Here is a 26,272-nt window from a genome sequence, read left to right as displayed (position 1 = left end):
TTTAAATAAGTTGTGCTAAACACAAAATAATTGCATTACCAAGTCACCACTTTACATAGGGCTAAAGCCAATTTTATAATCAACATATAAATTACCACCTATAATTTAAACTCGGAGCTGGTGCTTGCAGCAAGTGCTTTGTTTCCCGAGATGTTGGTGCGCGGCTCTGCCCGGAGTCGTGAGCATTTTGCCTTTAGTATTTGTATTTGTATTGCCTTTTGTATCGGTGCCAGACAGATGCGTGTGAATCACCAGGGCTCGCTTTTGTTTATGCGGCGTTTCGGGGGGTGGGCTGGGGGAATCGGGCCGTTTTCGTGCCGCTGCCGCCGCCGCTTTTAGCGCCCCCCATCCCGGCGAGCCGAGCGGCTCTGCGGCGGCCCCGCGGGGCTCCGGGGTGTCCGCGGCCGCGCTGACCGGTGTCTGTGTCCCCTGTGTCCGCAGCCATGCATCTCCTGGGGCTGAACTGGCAGCTGCAGCCGGCCGAGGCTCCGACCTTCAACAACGGGCTGCGCCCGCCCGGCGAGGACGGCCCGCCCGCGCCCCCTGCCGGCAGAGGTGGGTCCGCGCCGCGCCCCGACCGGCCCAGGGCCGCGAGCCGCCGCGAGCGCCGCATCAGCGCCCCAAAACGCCCCAAAACGCCCCAAAACGCCTCATGAACCGCCCAGAAACGCCCCAAACGCGGCATGAACCGCCCCGAAACACCTCATGAACCGCCCCGAGCGCCGCATGAACGCCCAAAAACGCCCCGAAACGCCCCAAAACGCCTCATGAACTGCCCCGAAACGCCTCATGAACTGCCCCGAACGCGGCATGAACCGCCCCAAAACACCCCAAAACGCCGCATGAACTGCCCCAAAACGCTGCATGAACGACCCAAAACACCTCATGAACTGCCCCAAAACACTCCAAAACGCCTCATGAACCGCCCCAAAACGCCGCATGAACTGCCGCAAACACGGCATGAACCGCCCCAAAACGCCCCAAAATGCTGCATGAACGACTCAAAACGCCTCATGAACTGCCCTAAAACACTCCAAAACGCCTCATGAACCGCCCCGAAACACCCCAAAACGCCGCATGAACTGCCCCAAACGCCTCATGAACCGCCCCGAAACACCTCATGAACTGCCCCGAAAGGCCTCATGAACCGCCCCGAGCGCCGCATGAGCGCCCAAAAACGCCCTGAAACGCCCCAAAACGCCTCATGAACCGCCCCGAGCGCCCAAAACCGCCCCAAAACGCCTCATGAACCGCCCCAAAACGCCTCATGAACCGCCCCGAGCGCCGCATGAACCGCCCCAAAACACCCCAAAACGCCGCATGAACTGCCCCAAAAAACCCCAAACCGCCCCAAACGCGGCATGAACCGGCCCGAAACACCTCATGAACCGCTCCAAAAACGCCCCAAACGCGGCATGAACTGCCCCAAAAAGCCCCAAAACGCTGCATGAACCACCTCAAAACACCTCATGAACCGCCCCAAAACACTGCATGAACCGTTCCAAACGCCCCAAAACGCCACGTGAACTGCCCCAAAAAGCCCCAAAATGCCGCATGAACCGTCCCAAATTGGCCCAAAATACCACTGGAACCACCCCCAAATGCCACCTGAACTGCCACAAACTGCCCCAAAACACCGTCAAAACCTCCCCTAAATGCCACCAGAAGCCCCACAAACTGCCCTAAACCACTGTTGAGCTACCTCAAAATGCTGCCAAACAGCCCCAAAATGCTGCTGAACCCCCCAAAATCGCCCAAAACCACTGTCAAACTGCCTCAAAACACCCCAAATGCCCCAAAACGCCACCAAACTCCCACAAACGGCCCAAAAATGCTGCTGAACCCCCACAAATTGCATCAAAATGCCCCCAAATGCCACCAAACTCCTGCAAACTGCCCCGAAATGCTGCCAAACCACCCCAAAATGCCGCCCATCCCCTCCCGTGGCTCTCAGCATGCCCTGGCCAGCCCTGTGCTCAGCGCTTGTGTTGGATCCTGTGGTTTCTGGTTTATCACTGATGAAGCTGTGCTGCTGCAGGGGCTGGGGAAGCACTCACAGAAGTGTGCTGGGTTTATTGGTGTTCTTTTTCCAGGTATAGCTTAGAGATCTCAAAGAAAGCAGAGACTGAGGGAGCTGGGGCCGTTCAGCTTGGAGAGGGGCCTGGGAGGAGACCTCGTTCATTGTGCAAATATCTGCAGGGAGGGCTCAGAGCATGGACCAGGCTCTTCACTGTGCTTCCAGCCACTACAACAGGAGGCAGCGGGCAGGAATTGATGCCCTGGAAGCTCCACTGAACGTGAGGCAGAGCTCCTGTGCAGTGACCAAGCACTGGATCATACTGTCCAGACTCCCTCACTGGGGGTATTTCAGAACCTTCAGGGCACAATCCTGTGCCATGTGCTCTGGGATGAGCCTGCTGGAGCAGGAGGCTTGGACCACATGACCCACTGTGATCCTTTCCAACCTGACCCTTGCTTGATTTAGTAGAAGTGCATTGTAGCGCTTGAGAGAAGTCAAGAACTGGCTTGCAGCCAGGACCACATCCCTGGTTTTTCCTTCTCCTATGAATTGTAATAGCAAACACCAAGGACAGCAGAATTTGACCCATGGTAAACAGTCTGTCCTGTGATATTAATGTGAGAAATTAGACAACAAATGGGGTTTTTTTTCTCTTAAAGAAAAACTGTGTTCTAGAGGAGGATGACAAAGACATGGCAGTGGAAAGAAAAAATAAGTAAAACCTAGAACAAGAAATACTTTCTTAAGTCGTGAAAACGTGTTAAAAACACAGAGAAGTTACATGTCACAGAAAGGATTTTAATCATTTAAATGGAATGCATTTTATTGGTGAGGTTCAGGGGTTTTCTTTGCTGCATCACAGTAAGGTCTTCTCTGGTTATTACAAAAATTGTGGGGAGAAGGCAGAACAGAATGTTACAATTAAACAAAGCACCTCCCACGCTTTAGTGTGCTGGGATGGTGGATGACAAGACTGGAACAGGAGAAGTCTGAGCTCTTGATTTTTGTCAGATGAGTTCTGTTCAGAGGCTGAGCACTGTCCCAGGCTCAGGATTTGTGGCTCATGTTAAATTTGATAATTGCCAAAGCAAGTGTTAAACCAAATGCTGACACAGGATACTCATATTGGGAAGACAGTTAAAATAGAGCTGGGAAAGGAAACTGAGTTGTTCTTTTAGGAGCTTGATCATTTTATGGATTTGCTTCTGTTTTCAATCAATGGTGCTGCTACTGCACCTCAGCTTCTCCATGCTTTCCACGGAGGGTCTAGTTTTGACTTCCTCCTTGTCATGAAATCCTACATCCTGATGGTGCCAAAAACCTGAACATTTTTAGACAAGTGTTCATTGGTTTGGCTTTCATCTCTGACTGGCTGTAGGTCAAAGTGCATGAACAGCACATCCCTAAGTGCAAGGCAGAATGTTTGCATTGCTGCTGAACTGCCTCCAGGTTGTGCACAGGTGAGAGACCCTGTGGTTTTGGACAGGAACCTGAAGAGCTCAGGTCGGCAATTATGGTCATTTAGCAGACAACTGCAGGGCTTTAACACCTTTCCCAATTCCCTCCCTGCAGCTTTTTGTTGCCATCTCTGTGCAAATACAGGGTAGCAGGACTGCAGAATTGGAATGTGCTCCCCTGCCTGGGGCACTTCAGTGCAAATTCTGGCAGTTTATCCCAGCCCCACTCTAATTAGCTTTGCACATTTGAAGAGGCTGAGATGCTGTTTTGGGAGTGGTAACCTCCTGTAGAGGAGACAAGGAGACAGAACTGCTGGTTATGTCTTAAATTGCTGCAGTTAGCTTTCCTGAGAGCATGTTGGAAAAGTTTGCTTGTTCTTCTGACATTTTGTAGAAGGTTGCTGAAATGCTGAGAACGTGGGGGAAGGAGGAAGAACAATATTTAGGCAAGTAATCTTCCACAGTGGAATAAATGAATGACAGGTTTGGATGAACGCAAGAAATATCGAAAAGACAAATTCTTAGAGCTGGGAAGGGTGAAAAGTTTTTCTAACTCATCTTTCTTTTTATTACGTCTAAGTTAATATTGCTATCCCAGCAGTTTTTAGGAAAGCCTCTGACAGCTTTTAACACAACAACCATTTCAGGGCTCTGGCTGTGGAGAGTGACCTTTCTATAATTGACATAACTCAGGATGAAGCCATTCTTTTCAAAACATGGGTCTCCCAAAGAAACCTTTAACCCCTAGTCTGAGAAGGGCCACTTAAACACAAGCTGTGCCTACTCAGCAAGCAAAGCATTTTAAAGTAGAGCAATTTGAAAGGGAAAAAAAAAAAAAAAAAAGAAGAAGAAGCAGGTATTCAATTTGATCTGCCTGTCCCTTATTAAGAGACTAAATTCTGGTAGGAAATAATAAAACTGCAATTTAAGAGGCACGTAAATTACTTTATTGCTGCATTTTCCTATCTGAATGAAAACAAAATTCACTATTAAGATAACACAGTTTCAGGTTTTTGTAATTACACACTACATCTCACTAATAGTGGGTATGTCTGAAAGCAGGAGGCAAGTGCAATGGGCAGAAAAATCCTCAGTGCTGCTTTAAAACTACAAGTGAGGTCCACCATGCTGTGAAAGTTGTGTTCAACTAGGGATTTAAATTAAGAGACAAAATTTCCTTTCTTAATACAGATTATAAGGCTGTATTCCTTCATAGTGCATAAAACCCCCAAAATTGATATGGCTGTGGAATTTCTACTGGGATGAGATAGATTGTAATGACATTTAAAAAGCTTTCTGAGGAAGAAGCCCATTTATCTCTTATGTATGTCTTATGTTACATAAGGATAATGTTTGAATTTGGGTGTGATAAATCTAAATTAAGGGGGAAAGTAGGGGGAAAAGAAAAGAGGCATGTTTGGGAATAATTGCTCTTTCAAAAAGAAGTGAAATAGATGACCTTATGAGATTTATCTGTGCCTAAATTCTGTTCATCTATGCCAAAAGTTTTCTACATTTAAAATTATGTGGTGGGCTAGACACACACATTTCCATAAAATCTGTGACTATGTGCTGTTTCCTTTCTAATTGACAGAATATACCATAAATTCAACTTTAATCTTTTCAGAGGGACACTTAAGATAACCTACAATTTATGTGGAAATATCCAAATTAACCCTAGCTGAAAATGCATAAAAAAATGCTTTGGTGTCAGGTTTTTTTTTGTTTAGAACCTATTGTCTTTGATGTGCTCACAAATTTAGCAAATTTTCTAGTAATTCAAAATTGGGATTTAGTGGGGTTTTTTTCTTGATTGTTTGCTATAGCAATGTTCTAAAAAGCTGAAAAACACAGGAAGAGATTGTGATCTCTGATTCTAGAACCTCTCATTTTAAAAGACACCAAAAAAAATTGTGGACAGTTGTGGAAAAATCACTTTAGGTACAATAAATACACTGACTATTTGGAAAAAGCTGATATGAATTTGTTTTTTTATGCTTACATAGTCCAAGGTTTGTTTCTCTTTGGATGAACCAACCTGATCCAAGTTCATGCTCAGTTTGAGGTCTTTCACAAAGTCTGCCACAGTGTTTGTGGATTTCAGAAAGACTTTGTCCAAAAACATTACAGTTATTAAATATTAAAATACTTAAGTGTCATGAAAGACACTTGTTTCCAGATACCAAATTCAGAATTGGAAATATAATGTCAATAATGAAACTAGGAAAGTTTTAATTAGCTGTTAAAATTGGCACCATCTAACTTGCTTGAGATGAGAGAGAGGAAAAGCAGATTTCTACTGATGTAGCAGAAATTTTCTTTGGATAGATGTGGAAAGCTGAGCTCAGCAGTCACTGTGGAGCCGTACAGGTTGTCTCCAGCTCTCTCCAAATGATGTCGAGAGCTCTGCCAGATGCTGCAGCTGGGAGTCACATTTTGGTGTGCACAAATTGTTTCCTAATAGTTAAGATATTTTATTAACAACGCAGCACACAGGCAATGCTAAAGGAGTAACAAAGTTCCGGAATGCGAGGATCTGCCATCCTGACAGAGGGATGAGCTGGGGGTCAGATGCAAACAGAGCAGCTCCTGACTCACTGCCTGAGGCAGCCGTGCTACCCCCGGCTGTGCTGCTGCTGCTGAAACCCACCCAGCACTGCAGGGAGCTCTCTGTCGTCTTGTACAAGATAAACTCATCCCTCATTAACAATGTAAACAACATGAATCTCTCGGTTTCTGCTATTTCCTGTCAGACGCTTTGAAGCAGGCGATCAAAATGGAATAACAGTCAATGTGTTTCAAATGTCACTCCTGTTACCTTCCTTCAGTTTAATCAAGACAAGCCATGATTTTCCAGGTGGATTAATCTTATTAAGTAGTTACGTGGCTAATGTAATGTAGATCTTAATTAACATGTTAGCAAGCAGAACTATTAAGATGGAGGCTATGAAGGCTTCAAGATACGGTCTTCTGAAAATACACCAGACTCAAGGGCTGTCTCAGAAAAGCAAAGGATTTTGCTAAATTCAGCAGAAGAGGAGTTTTAGGTTTGTGGGTGTGTTAATGGTGATAGCATGAGTTGCTCTGTTCAGAGTTAGGTGATGAAGTTTGGTATATGCCATCAGAGATGACTGTTACCCTGATTTAGAAATCCATACTAGTATGGATTTGCTCTTTGTGAAATGCAATGAACCAACAGATCTTAATTTTACTTCAGTTATAATTGGCTTTTGATTCTGAAAGCAGTGACTCTTGTGAAGCCATGCTCACATGAATGTGAAGAAGTGCCTAAATTTTTAGGTGTATCAGGTGTGTCATATTTTAGTAAAAGCAAACTGCTTCATTTCACTGCCATATTGATTGGCTGCAGCTAAGCCAGAGCTGGGGTCTTATGCAGTCACTCCCTTTGAAGATCTTTCCTCTTGCCACAATAGAAATTTAGGATGCTGACCAGACAACCTGAGGTTTTGGTTTTATACCAGCAGCTGTTTTCCTGGGCTTCTGAAAGCTCATACCCTCAGAAGCTTCATTCCTTCTTGCCTCCCAAAGCAGAGCTCATTGGTGCCTCAGCGTCAGCAGCAGAGTTGAAGTTCAAATGTGCCCCAGCAGCTCCTCCAGACAAACTCTCATTGCCTGGCTTTTTTAGCTCATTGCAGCTGAGGGAATTTGTTTTGCAGTAGCAGTCAATCTATTGTACACATTCCAGAAATAATCTGTTCTCACCTGAGTCCTAGGGCACTTAGGTGATGGTAGATAATTTGAAGTGCAAGTTCATATAGGGAGTTGTCAGTGTGGTAACAGTGCATAGCACTGATTTTTCCACTGAAGAGGTTTGTATAGAAAGGACATTTTCTACTTTATTTTATTTGTCTTTCCGGAACAATAAGACATGTCTGGTCATATAAGTAGCAAATTTACCTAAGGAAGAAAAGTTAAACTATCATGGAGAACCATAGTAATTCTCACACGGTCATTTTTGGCAAAAAGTCAGAGGAGTCTGTTTTTGTATTGAATGGTTCCCTTTACACAGCTGTACCATAAATTTCTTCAGAATTCCAAGTCATCTGTGAAAATCCCTGGCTATATAAAAAGAACAACAGAAAAATAAGCTGGATAAAAAAGGTAAGGTAAGCTGTGTCTGTAGCAGTGATTTACAAGAAATACAGAATTACAGGAAAAGAAGGTAAAGGGAATTTAACCAGTCCTGGTGGTATTTATTTTTTGTATTTAATTTGAGGCTTTCCACATTATCCTGGTAGTTAATTTCTGATCCGTTGGAATGGTTATTCTGCTAGATATTTTTCGAGAGTGCTATCAAGATGCAATTTGCAGTCATCCCCGTGATAGAGGCACACAGTCACAGGACTGCAGTTAATTGCTGTTTAAATGTGATGTCTGTAGTGTGACACTGCTGGTAGCCAGATTTCATTTTTATTTTTAATTTTAGCTACAGTGTAGGATACTGTAGTTATAAATAATCAAGTATATCTGGTTTCAGTGTAAATACAGCTCTGCCTCCATAGCTGACACTGCTTGACATCAGTTAAATTAAAGGCTGACTGGGCATGTCCCAGCCACTGCCACCTTGAATTGACCTCCAGCTCACAGATGAGACCTGCTGACAACTTAGCAGGAGGAGTTTGCATTGCTGTTGTCATGGATTGCCTGTCTGATAGCTTCAAAGGCAAATACACTTGAATGCTAAAACAGTCTTTTCAAATGTATATGCCAAAATAGTAATTCAGCTGGGTAAATAAAACAGCAGTTTAAATGAATAAGTGTTATTTAGTTGATGAATATATGTTTGACTGAGAGATTGAAATGGCTCCCCTGGGTAAGATGAAGAAGTATGCTTTTAAAACTCTTTTGTAGATGTTTATAGAGAGAAAATGACAGGGGGAAAAATCAAGTATCTATGGGGTTATGACATAAACATGGAACTTTACAACAGTCACCTACAACAGAGACTGATCTTGGGATTCATTTGTTCACAGCAGTATGAATAGTTTGGGTTAGTCTTTCTTCAGAGATTTGTCAGTTTGTCACATCTGTAACTTCACTTAAATGCAGTTGATGCTCTTTGAATGTGATCTGCAGTGGTCCATCCAACGGAAAAGCCTCTAAAAATAGCTGGAGGGGAGCGAGTCAGGTGGCATGAGACATTCTCTGCATTAGGAGGTGAGGACTGAAAGGAGCTATAAAAAAAGCTTGAGTCCCTAGTGACAGGGTTTGCCAGTGAAGCTGTTAGTGCAGAAAAAGGCATTGCAAAGCTGAAAAGATGGTCTGTTTTTCAGGTTAAAACAAAATAAACTTTAGCCTATTAACTAAGGTAGATTCAGTGCTCATATCTACTTTGCACTTCCTCTCTGTATTTGTATCCTGGGGAGGAAGGAGCATGAAGAGACCAGTGCTGAGACAACTCTTATAATATTTATATTTACTGCTCTGCCTTCCTCATCTTCAAGGTGAGAATTGTCAATAATTCTGTCATTGTTAATAATTCTGTTTTACAAGTAGGCATCTGAGAGCAGCAAGATCAAGACCAACCCAGGTGCACTGGTATTGTCAGAGCAGGGAGCAGAACCAAGATGCTGTCACTGGTTTTGTGTCTCACACAGGCAAGGGTAACTCAGGAGGAATTTATGAGAGCATGATTCAATAATCTTTAGAGTTTATTGATATCTTGTTGGACTTAAAACTTTATAAGTTGTTAGCTAAGCTAGCAAATATGAGACCTAGATTTTAGTATAACTACAAGCATTTCTGAATTTTGTTATTACAGCGTTGTAATGTAGCTCCGTAAAAGCAAGATGTCATGAATTAAATTCTTAAAAGCAAAAGGAAAGGATCCTTTCAGCATGCCAGAGGTGAGGCAGCAGCTGTTCCTTGCAGATGTGGCACAGGCTGGGTATGGAGCATGCTGCACTACAGAAACACAGACTGAAAAGAGTCACCCATCTGCCCCATTCTGTGCTGCAGGTTAAATGTATCTCAATCACTTGTGAGAGAGCTGATCATCTAACCTCTCTTAAAATCCTCTGCTGTGGTGAACCCCTGTCACAATTCGCTTCCCAAAGAGATTTTCCTAAGATGTTCCAGGAGGAGTGATTTGGAGAAATACCAGGTCATTGGTGCTGTAGAGCAAAATAAAAGTGCATCTATGGGGATGCTTCCAAAGATAATATCAAACTGAACAGAATCATTTCAGAGTTAGGAACCTGAATCATGACCCTAAGCTCAGTAATAACTGCAAATTTAATTATCTTATCTGCAGTTTACCAACTTTTATTTCACCATGATAACTTCAACATTTTGATCAGAAATACAAAGGAAAGATCTTCTAGTATTTGGGGGAGGGGGGGGGGGAAGTCTGACATCCAATACATTTTTTTTACCTTTGCATGCTGAAGTAGTATGAATGTAACTCTGGTTCTCCTGATGGCTGAAATTTTATTATTTTAGCTTAATTGTTGTATTTGAGGATCCTTGAGTCCTGAAAAATGCCCTTTCCCAGAGAGAAATACAGAGCAGTATTTTGGATATCCAAAGGAAGCTGAGGCTTAATTTATCCAGAAATACTAAAACTTGATCCTCCATTAGAATTAAATTTATTTACAAAGTTAGAATTCTAGAGAATATATGCATAATTAGCAAAAGCCATTGAGAGTTTTGGAGTTGCTTTAATAGCCAGTGAAACTGTAACTGCCAGCAGAGACTATTGTGGCCTTACCATTCACATGCTCTATACATTTGCTGCACTGGATAATAATAACAATTCCTGGAAATAGCTTTTTCTTTGACTGGTTGGCTCTGGATATATTGCTCCTGAAGAACAATGTTCTTTAGAGTGTGACAAGGAGCCTTTTGCAGGTTAGATGCAGTTGATGTTCATTGAAGAATGCTCAGTCTGCTTCCAAAGCAAGTATTCTGCTTAAAAAGCAACACTTTTTAAGAATATTGAAAAGATATTCATCACATATTACCATATGTTGGAATTGTGAAGCAAATGTAACGATCTCAAAGGAAGGGAAGGTGCCTGCAGTCTTTTGCTGACTTCCCAGCTCTGCCAATGATTCCAGCCTAACATGCCATAGGTGATTTTTAGTGTGTTCTCTGCCCCTGATTTTCCTCTCCACATGGGTGGGTAAGAACTAATTTAAATTCTAGTGAGATGGTGCCTGCCTTCACTGAGATAGGAACCTTGAGATATCCTCTGCTGCAGTAATCCATTAGAAATGAAATCCTGCAGTTTCCATGAAGCAGGACGTGGTTGGATCTGGTTGCTCTCTGTGCTTCTGGTGGCTCTAAGGGCACACTGCCTGACACTCTCAGCCATTTTCCCTTCCTTTGCAGCCTCTGGTTGCAGCTTCTTCTGCTTTCTCTTTCTTTGTTAGTGCTGTGATGTTATTGTAGACCCATTAACATAGAAAATGAAAAAACAAACAAGTTGCCAAAAACTGTATAGCAGTTGGTATTCAGAGCATTCTTTTACCATTTCAAAACACTGCCAACATAGTATCTGTTTCATTATGTACAAGTGTAAGTGCTGGTAACACAGATAATTTAGAATCTATAATTGAAACCGTGCTTTTGCAGCTCTCTCAATTAAAGATAGTCAAGACAGAAAAGCTGTTATGTACTTACCTGCTGGAATTATATGTTGTTCTGTGCCATCCCATTACATTCATACAGTTCTGGAATATATTTCAGAAGTAACTTGCCATTTATTGAATATAGCTTTCCACCATGGCAGAAAAACCCCCATGAAGTAAACACTGAGCTTTTACAAATGCTCTCAGGTTGTATCAGAGGTATCACAGCCATCCAGTCTGTGGTAATAGTGAATTTCTGTGATTGTTAACAGATACTTTCTGTGGTTTTCTGGTTTATTATGGTGTCTGTTGTAAGAATTTTTAAATGGATTTCTCACCATGTTGTTTGGGAATACAGAATCAAACGTTGCTGCATATTGTAGCTTAAAAACACTGTTAACTCCATGTTCTGCACTCCATGTTTAAAATATGTGTAGCCTCAGAACCTGTTCAGTTGAGAACAGAAGGGATTTGCACCATATTTTAGGAGTTGACTATTTCATGGGCTGAAAGCCAGAGCACTCAACCAGAAAGGTCTTGTATCTTGTCTTCAATAATGCATGCTGAAAAACCAACAAATGATGGATTTTAACTAACCACAGCACAAGGGGAAAAGACTTGTAGATAGAACTTGCTTCAGGCAGAGGGAACTTCAAAGGCACTGCACTGAGTTGTGCTAACTCTGTTTCAAGGAGAAGATGCACATTAGAGTACAGAAATTGTCCTCTAAACCCTTTTGTGTGCATTTCATTTCTTCTGTCAACTCTCTTGTCTGTGACCTAAAGTCTATTGGACTACTTTAGTGAAGAAAACAGTAGTAATAAAAATTTGTAATCAGTTCATTTAGATTGAAGTTACCCTTCAGTTCATCTTTCTGGCAATTTTTTATACCCTGGTTGTGTACAAGATGCAACTGAAAAGAGCACAAGGAAATTCACATGTGCTTAATTGACTCTCTGCTGCTGCTGTTTGATCAGTGAGGAGCAATCACAGAATTAAGGGGTTTGAGGGATGAGAGGATTGCTGATACCCCCCAGAAAAAAAGGGTTTGCAGAGTTCTTGCTTCATGTATAAGGGCTAAATCCTTACATACTGAATAAAACAGCAGGCAGATTGCATCAGAATAAGAAAGTTACAGTTTGATTTAAGAGGTGTCACTGCCACAGATGTTCATCTTGAATGAATAAAACTACCTGCATTAAAAGCCATTATCTCATTTGATTTATATTTGCTTTTGTTTTGTAGGACCATGGGTCACTAGGAATAGCAGCATAGATAGTGGAGAAACAGAAGTTGGCCACAGGGTCACCCAGGAGGTGCCCCCCGGAGTTTTTTGGAGGTCTCAGATCCATATCAGCCAGCCACAGTTCCTGAAGTTCAACATATCCTTAGGGAAGGATGCTCTTTTTGGTGTTTATATAAGAAGAGGACTCCCACCATCACATGCCCAGGTACTTTATCAATGTGTTTGTTGGCTTTGAATGTTGAATTACAGAAAAAATTACAGAATTTTTGCAAAAAATTAATTTTGCAAAATCTAGGTCATCTTCGTTAGGTTTGTGTTGGAGTTTACAGAATTCGAGTTTAGGGAATTCCTGAATTCCTTCATTTGTGATATTTGACTGAACCACCCTCATCTTAACATTTTTTGGTTGTCACATACTTCAGCAATATATTATAAAAGAAGTAATTATATCCATATCCTTGCCTTTCAAACAATGCTTTAAATCTCTGCTATAATCTTGGCATGAATTGGGATAAAACTATCCAGTTATCTATGAGACAAAAATGATGAGTTGAGGACCAAAATCTTTGATTAGACTTGGGAGTAAAGGAGTGAGGAGGTTGACATGGGTTTATTACCTCTGCTTCTAAGAATTTGTGCAGAGGGAGCTTTGGCTGTGCAAGATTCTTCGACTTACTGTAGTAAGCTGCTTTCCAATGTTCTGTGAGTTACTGAATGGGTGGGTTTGGTAAGAAATGAGGATCAGCAGTGCACAGCCCAAGGAGGGGAGGACGTGTGGTCAGTTTTCCATGTTAGCATATGGTGTTCTGAATTTTGATACAAAGACTAAAAAAATTTGGGAAATTGCAGAGGGCTGGTGAATGATTTTCAGTCATTTCCAGCCATCCAGGCAGCATAAAACATATCAGAGAATATGTTCAGGGTGGGAGCCTTTCTTAAGAATGCTTTGATTTTGGCTGTAAGGCTTCATTCAATATGCTGTCTTGAGGGTGAAATTATGTCTGTGGATCTTCAGCTGTTCCAGTGAGGTAATGGCATAATTCATTGCGCATGTCTCATTTAATTCAGAATTTCACTGCTCACTTTCCCTATCCTATCATGAATAAAATGGCAGTTTAGTTGAGGAAAACAAATGAAGTATAAATCATTAAATGAAAATTACTTGGGGCAACCAAAGCTCCAAAGCAATCATCAAAGTTTGCTATAAATACAAGTTAATTTTAATTTTTTGACTAAGACATGAGAGAGATATGCCTGTATCTTTTACAGGAAATCCAACTGGAAGTAGCTCATAGTACAAAATATTTTTTTTCATTCAGGGTGAGCTTTATATTGCAGTATGATCAGATGTGTTTGTTCTAGGTTTCATTATGATATTCTCATCTGAGAAGGCTGTGATCAGGCAGAGTTTTTTCTTTTCACTCCACCTCACATGAGTAGAATAGAAATTTTGTGACCTTTCCATTAAATTAAATAATGAGAAACATCATCTGTGTTTCCTCTTGAGCTGGATTCCTCCTCAGGGGATCTGTTTTCCAGTCTTCAGAGGAAGCAGTTCTAAACCTCTTCATAAGTGGGGTTAATGAAATCCGCTGTAAATAAACTAGTATAGATCTGGTCTGAATCTGCAGTATAAACCAGAATAAACTTTCCCACATTCCCTCCCACACCAGGAAGGGTCCTGGTGCTTGTTAACAGGGTGCTACAGCTGGAGATTCCATGGCATTTTTGCCCAGCAATCAAAATGCAGTCAAGCTGCTACCAAGAGAAATTATTTTAGAGTAAGAAAGGCAAGCTGTTACAGACCTGACTTAGTGAAAAGAAACCTTGTTCTGACAGAAAGGAGCACAATACTTCTGTATGAATGAAAACAGTCTGAAGTTGACACCAGACGATGTTTTAAAATTGAAATTTAAAATCCTTGTTTCTGTAGGTTAGGGACATGAGCTCTAAAGCAGTGAACAGCTTGACAGTTCATCACTGATCAGTGCTCATGTGTCAAGCTGAGTAAAATCCTTTGTGGGAACAAGTCAATAATCAGCAAATTAGGTACATGATTAACCTGAGACAACAAGATGCAGTTCCTGTCTGAGAGCCCTGCTGAGATTTAACCTTCTCAGTATTACTGTTTAGCAAATATTCCAAATGCCTGGTTTAGTCAGTCAAACTGATGTAGCTGTGAAGTTGTCTGGATGCAGCCTGTGTGCCATGGGCATGGGAAGTGGAGCTCTGGAGGAGAGGCAAAAAGGCAGTTTTGAGTGGCAAGCAGAGCACAAACAGGAATGCAGTGCTTTTGGGCAAAATCCCTCCAACCTCTCTATTGCTATGCAGAAATAACAGAATGCACACTGCAGGCTTGAATGGTCAATAGGAATTTAGCAGAAGAGAGTCATATTAATGGAATTGACAATGTATAGAAAACCAACTGTAAATGTCGAATAATGCATGAAGTGACTCTGCAGAGCTTACAGCAATTATGGTGTTGCTACATGCTGGTAGCACGTTCCAAATGATGCATGAAATGAGGGAACCTGAGAGGAACTTCACTGGAATGTCTGGAGAAGGCAGTGCATGGAGCTGGATTGTTTTCATTTCCAGCAGCGTGGTTTATACTTATAAATTTTTCATGTCAAAATGAAAACTGTTTTCATTCAGAACAGGAAATGGCTTTATTTAAAAAAAAAAAAAACAAACTTGGAGAGCAGGGGAGCATCAGTGTTCCCCTGTATTTTAGCAGGTGCTCAGACAGTTCTGGGTGCTCTGAGCACCTCAGAGTTGCCTGGTGGCTGCAGGGCTGGCCTGAACGGGCTGGCTTGTGACACATCCAAATGTGGGAACAAACTGGTTGGTTGGCTGCCATCATGGGTGTCAGATGTTTTGTGGCTGCATTTTAATGAATAATTACCAACTGGATTTTATGAAGAACTAATTTTAGAGTGCTTTGCAAACAAGTTTCCCTGCCATATGTTTTCCTGGCTGCTTAGATGCTACAGGGCTTTGGCATAAAGGCGAATGCTCCCCACCATGCTGAGCATGCTCCCCTTCTCCTGTTGAACATTACTTGCTGAGATAAGAGCTCTAAGGCATCTTTCCTTCCAATTCCTAATCTCAAAAACTCCTAGGCGTTTTGTGGAGGCATGCAAATTGTTTCAAATCTAAGAAAATCCCTGAAGCTTATGGTGGCTCTCTGCATTTCCAGTCCTGAGTCCTCTCTCTGCTTCACAGAGGTCATGAGTGATTCCCTTCCCCTGAGTGTGACTGAGCTCGGTGGGTCTGTGCAGTGGTGGAGTCACAACCCTAGGTGTAAAGTTCCCAAACTGTTTTGCTGACTCCCCCATGGTTACAGGAAAAATAAAGTCTTTATTAGCCTATGAATAAAATGCATCAGAGGGTAGAAAGCCTTGAATGGGAAAATTATAAAAACAAATTGCCCAGAAAGAACTTAGCATGAGATTTTAGGTTTGTAAATAAAAGTAAGCAGTAGGATTTCAGTGTGCTGGGTAGTAAAAATAAACAAACTCACCGAGAGAGTGAATTTGGAATTTGTTTAGCGATGTAGGCTGGCAAGTCACTTGCTTATATTGAGCTTTAATCATAGTAAGTACTCCCTGCTGCAAAATTGAACTCTGATGATGTAGTCATTTGGGATTTCTGCTGCATGTTGTTCCGGGGCTTTTTAGCCATTTTTATGTGATTTTTGGTATGCAGCCATGAAATATGAAGGATCATAAAAAAAGAAAACAGAAAAGCCAAAAGTCAGTGAAACTTCCAAATTACTTCCGAGATTTAATTTGGTTTGACATGTCCGTTCCCTAATTCATGTGATTTAGTGGCCTCTTCCTTAGCAGTTGTGTGTGTGTGTGTTACATTATGAATTCCACAGTTGCTTTTTAATGATCATGAAATTACTTGCCTCCTTTTCCTAGATGGGTCTTCTAATCTATTCATATATGCCAATAAGTAGCTTTAAAGCAAGAGTGATATCTTCAGCACAACATTATGTAGAAGTAATTAATCATGCAAGGGTGGTAAATCAGAAAATCAGCCGGGCCATGAAAAGCAAAATGATGGTTCAGCCAAGCATGTGAAGAAATCTTATCTGCTTATGAGTTCACAGTGTCATCCTGGTGACCCTTCAGTCAGGGATTTTCGATTTTGGGGCACGTATACCTAGTCCTTACTGGCATATTAGGATTAATACACCCAGGGAACCACCAGCAGATGCATTAACTTCCTTCTTTTTTTTCCTCTCAGAAATCCAAAGAGGGATAAAAATGTATTATTGTTTTCTGTATCACTTTGCACCGATATTCAGCATTCAGAGAGTTGTCCAGATTTGATCATTTTGCTTTTGCCTGGGCGTTAAATTATTTGTCCTAGTTCAATGAAAGAGGGGCAACACCAGTCTTAACTGTACGGAAGCTAAAATCATTGTGCCAAGGGACCTGCTCTCACTAGGTCACACACCATCATCGTGAAAAGAGATTCTGCAGCTAAAACTGCTTCAAGCAGTTTCAGGCTGAAAACTCTTCCCCTTCGATCTGGCCAACTGCTGAGCCTTCTCCACTATATGAGGTAGAATCAGCATCAAACAGAGGGAGGCAGAGGAACCTGCCAGCACAAGCAGAGACGAACAGCATGTTGCCAGTGAGAAATGTCAGCTTTTATTGCTGCTTCCTCAGTTGACCCTTTGTGAACAATTGCTCTGAAGAGCACAATTTCTTTTTCCCAAGATGTTGCCCAAGTAATAACATTTCCCAAGGAGGTGATGAGGCTGTCCTTAACCTCTGACTGTTAGACAATGGGCTTTAGCAATCCTTCCAAATGCCATTGATTTCAGAGATAGATGTATGTGTGTTTGGCACCTCACATATGCTGAAAGTTACTGGCATGCCAGAATCCTCTACATCTTTGGCATGCTTTGCCTGAATTTTGCTAATTTATCTGATTTACCTTTCCCTATAAGAATCATATGTGGAAAAAGCTCAAGTGACTGGCAATCTGATATTGAATGAAACTTTTTATTCCACTTCTCTTACTTTGGCCCTTGTTTAAAAGCATAGAGTAATAGGCAGAGTGGGTAATGCACTTACTGTGATGATAGCTCTCAAGATTAGTAGACTGGGGCTCAAATTCCTCCCTGCCATGGATTTCCTTTGTGGAAAGGCTGCAGGTCAGTGTCAGTTCCACATGTTTACTGGGAAGACAATAGCTCTCCCAGACATCTCCCTTTGCTGTAAGGCTGAGCATACCAGGGCTCTATAATGCTGGTACATAAGAGGTTTTCAGCTAGAAAGGTGAAGTTTTATACCTCAGTTTTGAAGAGATGTGATGGCACTAGTGTGTAAAATTTGTCTGTCTCTTCCACTAGAAGGGAGAATCTTCATTATTTTATCACATATCATGAATAATTTACTAGGGCTCACAGTTAATGAGTGGAATACAGTATGCAAGACAGCCTTCTCTGCATGTTTACTCTATTTAGGAGGGAAGGTTACAGTTTTCTGTTTTAACTGAAAGCGAAGGAAGGTGGATGTTTTCTCATGGCTGTTGTGGGCACAGCCTGGAAGTGTTAGAGATAACAGAGGGAAATGTAATGAAGCTACTGGCAAGCAAGCACATACTATTACTGTATTTTATTGAACACATACATCTTTCTTTAGACATGTCTATCTATCTCCATCTACTCCTACACTGATAAATGTGTCTAAAACAAGATGTGTTTTCATAGGGGACTTGTTATACAGCTATCAAAAGATTAGATATATTGGTTTTGGTGTTTCTTAAGGGCTTCCCTTAGATAGGGGCTGTGAGATCTACACAGTTGAGCTTGAGAGCTCCAGAATCACAGACATTAAAGACAGAAAAAAAGTCTATTAGAGACAGCTAGTTCAGCTGCTTTGTTATGCAGAGTTATTCCCTGTTGTGGACTAACCAATATTTCTTCCAGTCCTGTTTAATTGTGGCGTCTCCATTGGGAGGCTATTTACTGAGCTTAATAGATGGGAAGCTTATCTGACATTCATCTTAAATTTCTTTCTTTCTTTTTTTAGTTTCATGCCATTAATGGTGCCATCGCTCTTATGCTCTAAATAATCACTTGCTCTGTTTGATCCCTTTTCCAAAGATTAATGCAATGTTCTACCTTATTTGGAAGCCATCCAAACAGAAGTTCTCAGTTTCCTTAATATAAGCTCAATTCCCTTATTTGTGTTATTCCTTTCCATGCTCCCTCTGGTTTTTGTATCACACTTGTCCTGATTGTTCCTCATACAACCTCAGGTAAGCAACTTTTACTCTGTGATGTAAAACTTGTGCAGTGTATTTTTATCTGGCGAGGAGTTACATTAGACAAACACATTTCCTGTCTGTACTATTCCTGTTTCACATTCTGGGGGCCTCCATTCAATATGTCTGGAGTTACACCTCAGATGTCAGTTCCTTTTGCAAAGAGAATTTATTGCAGGTGATTGCTTAGGAAAGGTTGTGGATCTCCTGAGTCTCTGAAAGCTGTGCAGGAACCTAAAATTAATGGGTCAAATAATAGATTTCAAATTGTTTCTCAAAAACCATCCTCTCGATTTGTACATTTTATGATCACCTATGCAGAGGAAAGATGCTCAGTTCTAGGTCACTGTTTAAGAAAGAATAAAAGCCACGGACTCTCTTAATGTTCCATGGTCAGCTAGTAAATGTTAGATTCACATTTCTTACAGAAATATAACAAAGTAGAGAAGAAAACAGAGTCAGATTTTGAGCTGAAACATTCTGTATTCAGGTCTGTTTGTTTGGGGGTTTGTTTGTTTGTGTTCTCTTTTTTTTTTTCCCTTGGTTTTGTTTTTTTTCCTCCCTGCAGTACGACTTCATGGAACGTTTGGATGGCAAAGAGAAGTGGAGTGTGGTGGAGTCACCCCGGGAGCGCCGGAGCATCCAGACCCTCGTGCAGAACGAGGCCGTGTTCGTTCAGTTCCTGGATGTGGGTTTGTGGCACCTGGCCTTCTACAATGATGGCAAGGACAAAGAGGTGGTCTCCTTCAGCACAGTCATTTTGGGTAGGTGTTTCCACCAACTGGGCATTTTTCCTTTCTGTTTATACCCTCTCTTTCCTGAAGCTGTAATATTTACCTGCAGTCCTCAGTATCTGGCTTATTTGTCTTTATGCTGTGCGGTTTTTTTTCCCTCAACACTTCTCTGGCAAAAAGTCATTAATGAGATGTGCTGACTTCAATTCACTCATTTCTCTCTTAATAGTTTAGCATTCCCATAGATCTCGGGTTTAGTTTTGGAAAACAAGGCTCAGAGAAGTTCAGTGTGGTTTGAAGCATTCCCCAGCTGATATTCCTCTCCCTTATCTCTGTCATTTTGATACTTTTTATTTGCTTCTCTGAAGAAGCTTCTTTACACTCAGGTGGAATAGTATCCAATGGGAGAGTTCTTTAATCTTAGTGGAAAGACAGCTCAAGAAACAGATACCTGCAAATGAGATTATTGTTTGCAGCCACCCTAGAGATTAATTGAGCCAGTTAATTAGCTGTGTGTTGTTTTACAGCTTATGACTCACCTAATAGTGAATCATCTCAATGTGGTGGAAGAACATCCAGCTGCAATTTTGTTAGAATAGGATTACATTCAGTTGAAAACCAAACTGAGTCTAAGTTCTCTAAGCTTTATTAAATTTGTTGACTTTTGAAGCTCTTAATGAACTTTCTGACTATCTTTTCACAGTGGCATAACAAATTCTGAGGTATCATGTGTGATATTCTGTCCTGGCTGCTGAAGTCTTAAATGTTATATAAATCTGTAATTCCTCTTAGCTTAGGGAAACTGTAAAAAGTAAAAATGAGGTTTTAGATTTGATGAAAAATAGTCAGAGGTGTTTTCTAGTCTTGCCATATTAATAATATGCGTCTTGGGGTGGTTTTTTTTTTTTCCTTTTACATTAGTATAACATTCAGTTTGTTGGCCCACAGGTTTTAGGTGAATAATCAATATTGTTATTAAGTACAAACATAATTGTTTCTGTTACCCTGAATTAAGATGAAAAAACACTTTTCTATGAAAGTAAATATAAATAGATTTTTTTTTTCTGCTCATTTCTCCATAGAAGGTTTTTCCCACTTCTCTAAAAACAAGAGCATTTGTGATTCTGTCTTGTTATGTCCCTGTTGTGCTTAGAAAACCTTAGGATAGTATAAGCTGCCCTTTAAAGAGTTGCCTGGTCAAGGCTATAGCTTTCCAGAGCATCAAAGGTGTAATAGCCAGGTAGGCTACTTGATAGAGCAATGATAGTAATTGAAATGAAATCTGGAGAAAAATACAGTGTTTTATCTGGTTCTATAGACACCTTGTATCAGATGCTTCATAATGAAAGCGTCTGAGACAGCTGAACATCTCTCTGGTGTGGAAAAGGAGGAAGAATAACAAAAATTATGTTAACTCCCAGACAATACTAAATTTACCATGATTTTAAATGCATAGAAAATGCTTTTGTGTGCCATGAAGCAAAATAATAAATAAATCTATGAACAAGCTTCTTCATTAGACAAATTGATATCTTTGAGCATTACATTTCAATTTTTCTTTTCATTGTTTACATGAATCATGTCAAGAGGCCAAGCTAATGACATCTCTTTGAAAGTTTGCTTTAGACATTTTGTATTTGGTGTCCTGCAACTGTGAAATTAAAGTTCTACTTGAATCCTTTTCTTCTTTGCAGTTTAATTTGACAAATAAAAAATATTCTCTATAGTTCTGCTAGTTCCAAATCCAAATTTTCTTTTCTGTGTTGTACAGCAGCTTGGTTTGGTTCCTGGGGCTGACAGAACCATTTAGTTTGGAACCACAGGTCCCACAACAACGAGTGAGACAGTGAACAGTAATACTCCAATTAGATTTTTTTTTCCAATAATTCACTGCTGAAAATATGTTCCACTGAAATCCAACAGCTTTCAAATTAAAATAATTTTAAGAATTAATTTCAAAAATGGATTTTTTTATTTTTAGATTGTTATTATGCAAAGTAGTGTATGCTTTATCCAAACTATAACAGAAATTGTGGAAAATAAGTATTTTGGCACAGCTGAAATGTTATCAGGCTGATGTGTCTACTTTTCTCATATTATTGAAGTTATCATGTCTGTCAGTCACTCAAACTCCGATATTAAACTTTGTCGTCTATTTTTACAGAACTCTTCTTGATCCTCTTGCACACCCACTTGCACCTTTTTAATTCTTTTTTTTTTTTTTTTTTTTTTTTTTTTTTAAGGATCGAGTAGATTTGCTGGAGCAAAAGAGCTCCTCTTTGTCATGTTCAGCAGATATTTTTGTCAGCTTAATTAATGAGGCTTTAAATGCCTGTAGAAGGAGAAGAAGACACAGTCCTTGGGATAATCAGTTTCCCATGGGGGAGTGGGTGAGCAAGAACAAAGTGTCATTGCAAGAGGCAGAGTGTTGATTTTTCTGAGGAGGAAGCATTGTGTTTGCTACACAGTAGAAACTCAAACATGGCTGTAGAGGTCTTAAGACCTCCTGCCTAATTTTGGAACTCTAAGATTTGAGCACTATCAGAACACTTTGGGTTCTGATAAAGCCCAGAACTTCTTATGTGACTTCAGTATGGCACTAGATCTCCACCCATACTCCTGCTGTCATGAAACTCAGTGCATTCTGCTGCACCTGAGCCTTGTGGTGTTAATATTGTCAGGGCTTGTGCTTCTAAATATTGAGGACAAGTAAAAACGAAGAAAAATTAAACAAAAAATCTGTAGCCTAAGTAGGAACCAACCAATTGATGTGCCTGTGATGTTTTTCATTTCAGATTCAGTGCAAGATTGCCCACGTCATTGCCATGGGAATGGCGAGTGTGTGTCAGGTGTCTGCCACTGTTTTCCAGGATTTCATGGAGCAGATTGTGCTAAAGGTATCATTTTCCCTGTATGTACAAATAACCACAGACTGTGTCTGTGATCTACAGTGCCTGCTACCTAGCTTGGGTCTGAGCTACATTCAAATAGAACAATTTGTTTCTTTTATTCTTAGATCTTAAGTTAAATATGATCAAGAGGAAGGATTGCCACATTTCCAGTGAGCTTGCATAGCTACAGCTTTTTTGGTGGCAAAGGTAGTGGCAGGAATGGCAGAAAATACTCATTTTCTGGAAAAATGATGAATTATCAATGCTTTCTGATAATCATTATCTGATGTGCAAGAAAAGACTGATTGTCTTCATTGATAGAGTGTAGTACATGTAGTACATGTTCTGGCTTGCCTGAGCCTTACTTCTAGTACAAAGCATCTTTCTTGCATATAAAATGCAAGAGCTTTGACCAAAAGGAATTTTGCCCTTTGTAGAAAAATAGGTAGGACCTGATAAAATCTTAAAATTTTATCAGAATTATAATCAGAAAATAAAACTTCTTCTGTAATATCAATTGTAAATTTTAACAACTAAAAGTGGGAAATACATTGTTATCAAGGACTAAGTACAAATCCAAATGCCAGATTGGCAGTAAGTTTTTCTGAGAGTTTTGGGTGGCAGTCTTAGGGAAAGGATTGATAAAGGAGAACCTCTTTAGCTTGTCCAGCCAGTAGCAGATATGCTGTCTAAATTCAGTGGCTTGGTTTTATTCCCCTCTGCTCCTCAGCACGCTCAGAACATTTTACACTTTGCTTCCTTCTTAGTTTGTGTGAGATTTAAGCGCACTAACAATATAATGCTTGCAGTTATTTTCCAGGGAAAATGTTATTGTTCCAAAAGGGAAAGCCTGGTGTTTGAAAGCTTTTTGAAATAACTTGAAGGGCCTTAGAAATTAGCTCATTTCTTCTTAGACCCCCTGTGCAGTCATGAGGAGAGTTTATTGTGCCCCACCTCTGTCACTGCTGTAGCATATCCATGTGTCTATGAAATACTCCTTGAGTAGCTGCTATAGTTGTACTGGAGTGAGTAACTTCTGGGTTTTCTCTTCACATTTGGCTCCTGAAGGTGCCCCAGTACAAAAAAAAAAAAAAAAAAAAAAAAAAAAAAAATAAACCCCAAGGGCCTGTAAAGCTAAGGCTGATATTTCAGCACTCGCCCTGCTCATTTTACAGAACACTTCAGATAGTTGTTTGATTACCTGAGAAATTAAGACAGCTGGCAAATCTGGAGAGGAGATATCTGTATTGCACAAAGTAAATGGTGTGATAATGTGAGCTATAAATACAGACTGACAGCTCTGTGCATTTCTGTGGTGTTAACCTGTGAAAGTGTGCATGCAGTGACTGTGTGCTTCACTGCCACCCTTCACACATACATGACCATTATATCAACTCATTTGCATTTTGAGTTGTGGAGCAATCCTGCATTGTCTACTGAACCTCTGTGTAGCACTGTATGCCGTGTTAGTGCTAGAAAATACTTAATTCAGGCTGTGACAGATAAATAGCTTTTTTATAGGGTGCTTGTCAAACTGTATTTGTCAGGCTTCTCCTGCCCCTCAGTGATTCCCTCTGCTTCCTGCTTTGTCCTTTCTGTGTTGTCTCTTTCCCCTCAAAAGCAGAAATGGTTTCATGGAAGCTTCCTTCAACTCTTGTACTGTTCTCTTGTCTGACACCGTGGTATTTCTAAAGAACAAAGAAGTTTGAAAAGCTACACAAAATGAGAACATGGGTGTGTTGACAGAACTGGTGTTTCAGTGCAGGAGCAGCTGCACAGCATTACCCTCAGAGTTGGGTGTGAGGGTTTTTTGCCTCACCTGGTTCATGCCTGTTCTCACAGCCACAGGCTTTTCTGCTTACTTGAATGCTCTTCGTCTGTGAGAGCAGTTTCAGAACACAGAAATCAAAACTGGGATTCTATGCAGGGTAAGGCACAGTAAAATGAGATAGAGAATTACATCTTTTACATCATATTACATGTATGGACACATGTTTAATCTACCATAAATTAAATTTCTATTTGAACTGTCACAACTATGGAAGGATAATGTTTATGTTCGATTTGATTTTTTTTTCAATTATTATTTCCCTAGCTATGCATCTTTCAATATCTCATTTCTCCGCCATAAAATAACTTGAGGCAAGACTCCTCAGATGGCTTTTAGAACTCAGTCCATGCAGTAACAGCAATCTGAGAGCTTCCCTTTGTGTGAACCCCAGGTCTGATAGGAAATACATCCTTTATCCCACAAGTATCCTGTTCCAGGGCTGACCCTGAGGCATCAGAGGCAGTGAGACATCAGGGGAGCCTCTGCAAACCATTTGCAGGCTGTGCACAGGGACCCCTCTGTCCATGTGGTTCTAAAAGATAAAAATGAAGAAAAATGCTGTGAGAGACAGCACAGATATGACTTCAGATCCATTAGCTTCAAGAAAATACTGTGGAAATTATTGGAATGAGATGAACTTTTGGCCCAACCCACAGGCTGTAACACACTTTCCTGCCTTGATTGAAATGGAACAAACTTCACCCTCTCCAACACTCCTGCCAAACACTGTGTGGGGTATTTCTCACTCTTGTTCTGTGGGAATAGCTTATTATCAGGTGTTCAGTATCAGCAGATTTACTCCATTCTTGCCTAGGCAAGATTCCCTTTGGAGTTTAACCTTATTAAGGTTAAAGAATTTCATCTGACATACAGAAAAGGTAATGATACATTTTGATCTCATGGGGATAAGATATGGCATACAAAGAAAAAGAAAATCTGATAATCAAAGGATAATTCCATGCAGAGATGTGTCCTGATAAGGCAAGTGTGTACAGTTAAAGCCAGTGGAAGATATGCTTTGGATTGAACTGCACTGTGAGTAACCTCTTGTCCACAATTATGTCAAGGAGTTATTGGTGAAAAGTGATGCTCTGGCCAAGGATCAATTAAAGAATCATAGTTGCAACTGTGATTATCTTATTTTTTGGTGTGTTGTCACCTTTTGCTATTTATCTCTATTTTTCTATAACCACTGCGATATAACCACTGAAATATATCAAGAAGTCCTTCTTGCTTAGAATTCTTGCCGTTTATGTCTGATGATAGTTTGGATTTTCAGGGTCTGTGGTGAATCTGCAGGCAGGCTACCTCCATCCTGCCTTTCACCACCTGGGAATGGAGTTCAGTGTTAAAATGAGTTGAGTTCCTAGAAGTGACTCAGACTTAGCTATAATTTCATTTCATCCCATAAGATATTTGAAGGGCAAGCAACTCTTCCGCTCCTTTAACAAAGCCACTTCCAGAGACACTGTCAAATACTGTTTTGCAACTGGGAGCAGAGCCTCCCTTAATTCTGCATTTAAAAATACTTGGATTTGCATCCTAAGCATCTTCAGCTAATCTGAAAAGGTGAACAATGCACCATCACATCAGGTTTCTACATTGATATGGTGAGCATGGCCTGCTAAGAGATGGTGTCCAATTTGTGAAAGAAGGACAAAAGTTGAGTCAAGTAGCTTATGTAAACTGCCATGAAGTTGCCATTCAGCAGATACTTCTAGTTGATTATGCAATGTAATAAGAAACATGTTTAATATTTTAATCTAAATGAAATGAAGGCTTTGGGATTTTTTTAAACCAGAAATTTGTGCGATGTTTGATCAGTTGACTTTTTAATCTAATTTTAAGAACTCTAATTATTCAGATTTATGTTATTCGCAATTTCTTTTCCTGTTCTCTTTGTGTGGGTTTTTCATTATTTTATTTTCATTCTGTTTGTTTTTGGCTTACTGGCAAAGGACGGCGCCACTTTAATAAGTATAAAAAGAAGGGTAGGTTTTTTTAAATTTCTTTTTATTTCTTTTGCAACACCTATTTAGTTTGAAATAGTTACAAAGCTGTAAAGTGTAGTCTCTCTTTAAATTTATTCTAATGGATTTACTGTTTGCACCACAGTAAGAGTTCTTACCATTGCCATTTTCTTTGTTATGTGTGGGCTATTAATCTCTGTATAAAAAATGCAAAAAGCTGTCAATTATTAGGTAAGTAAGGTA

General features: G+C 40.6%; 1 protein-coding gene across 1 annotated transcript in view; it reads left to right on the top strand.

Annotated features, from left to right (window-relative positions):
• Nucleotides 1-443: 443 nt before the first annotated feature.
• The window catches only part of TENM2 (teneurin transmembrane protein 2), a 126,136-nt gene continuing 100,307 nt past the window's right edge, over nucleotides 444-26,272 (top strand). Inside the window, exons 1-4 of the mRNA XM_066329554.1 lie at nucleotides 444-555; nucleotides 12,315-12,520; nucleotides 19,172-19,367; nucleotides 22,133-22,234. Coding sequence (XP_066185651.1) covers nucleotides 444-555; nucleotides 12,315-12,520; nucleotides 19,172-19,367; nucleotides 22,133-22,234 — 616 coding nt within the window. The remainder of the gene's footprint in view (nucleotides 556-12,314; nucleotides 12,521-19,171; nucleotides 19,368-22,132; nucleotides 22,235-26,272) is intronic.

The sequence above is a fragment of the Sylvia atricapilla genome, chromosome 14, assembly GCF_009819655.1.
Source record: "Sylvia atricapilla isolate bSylAtr1 chromosome 14, bSylAtr1.pri, whole genome shotgun sequence".
Lineage (NCBI taxonomy): Eukaryota > Metazoa > Chordata > Aves > Passeriformes > Sylviidae > Sylvia > Sylvia atricapilla.
The sequence above is the reverse complement of the archived record's forward strand: the minus strand, read 5'-3'. Positions and strand labels throughout refer to the sequence as shown.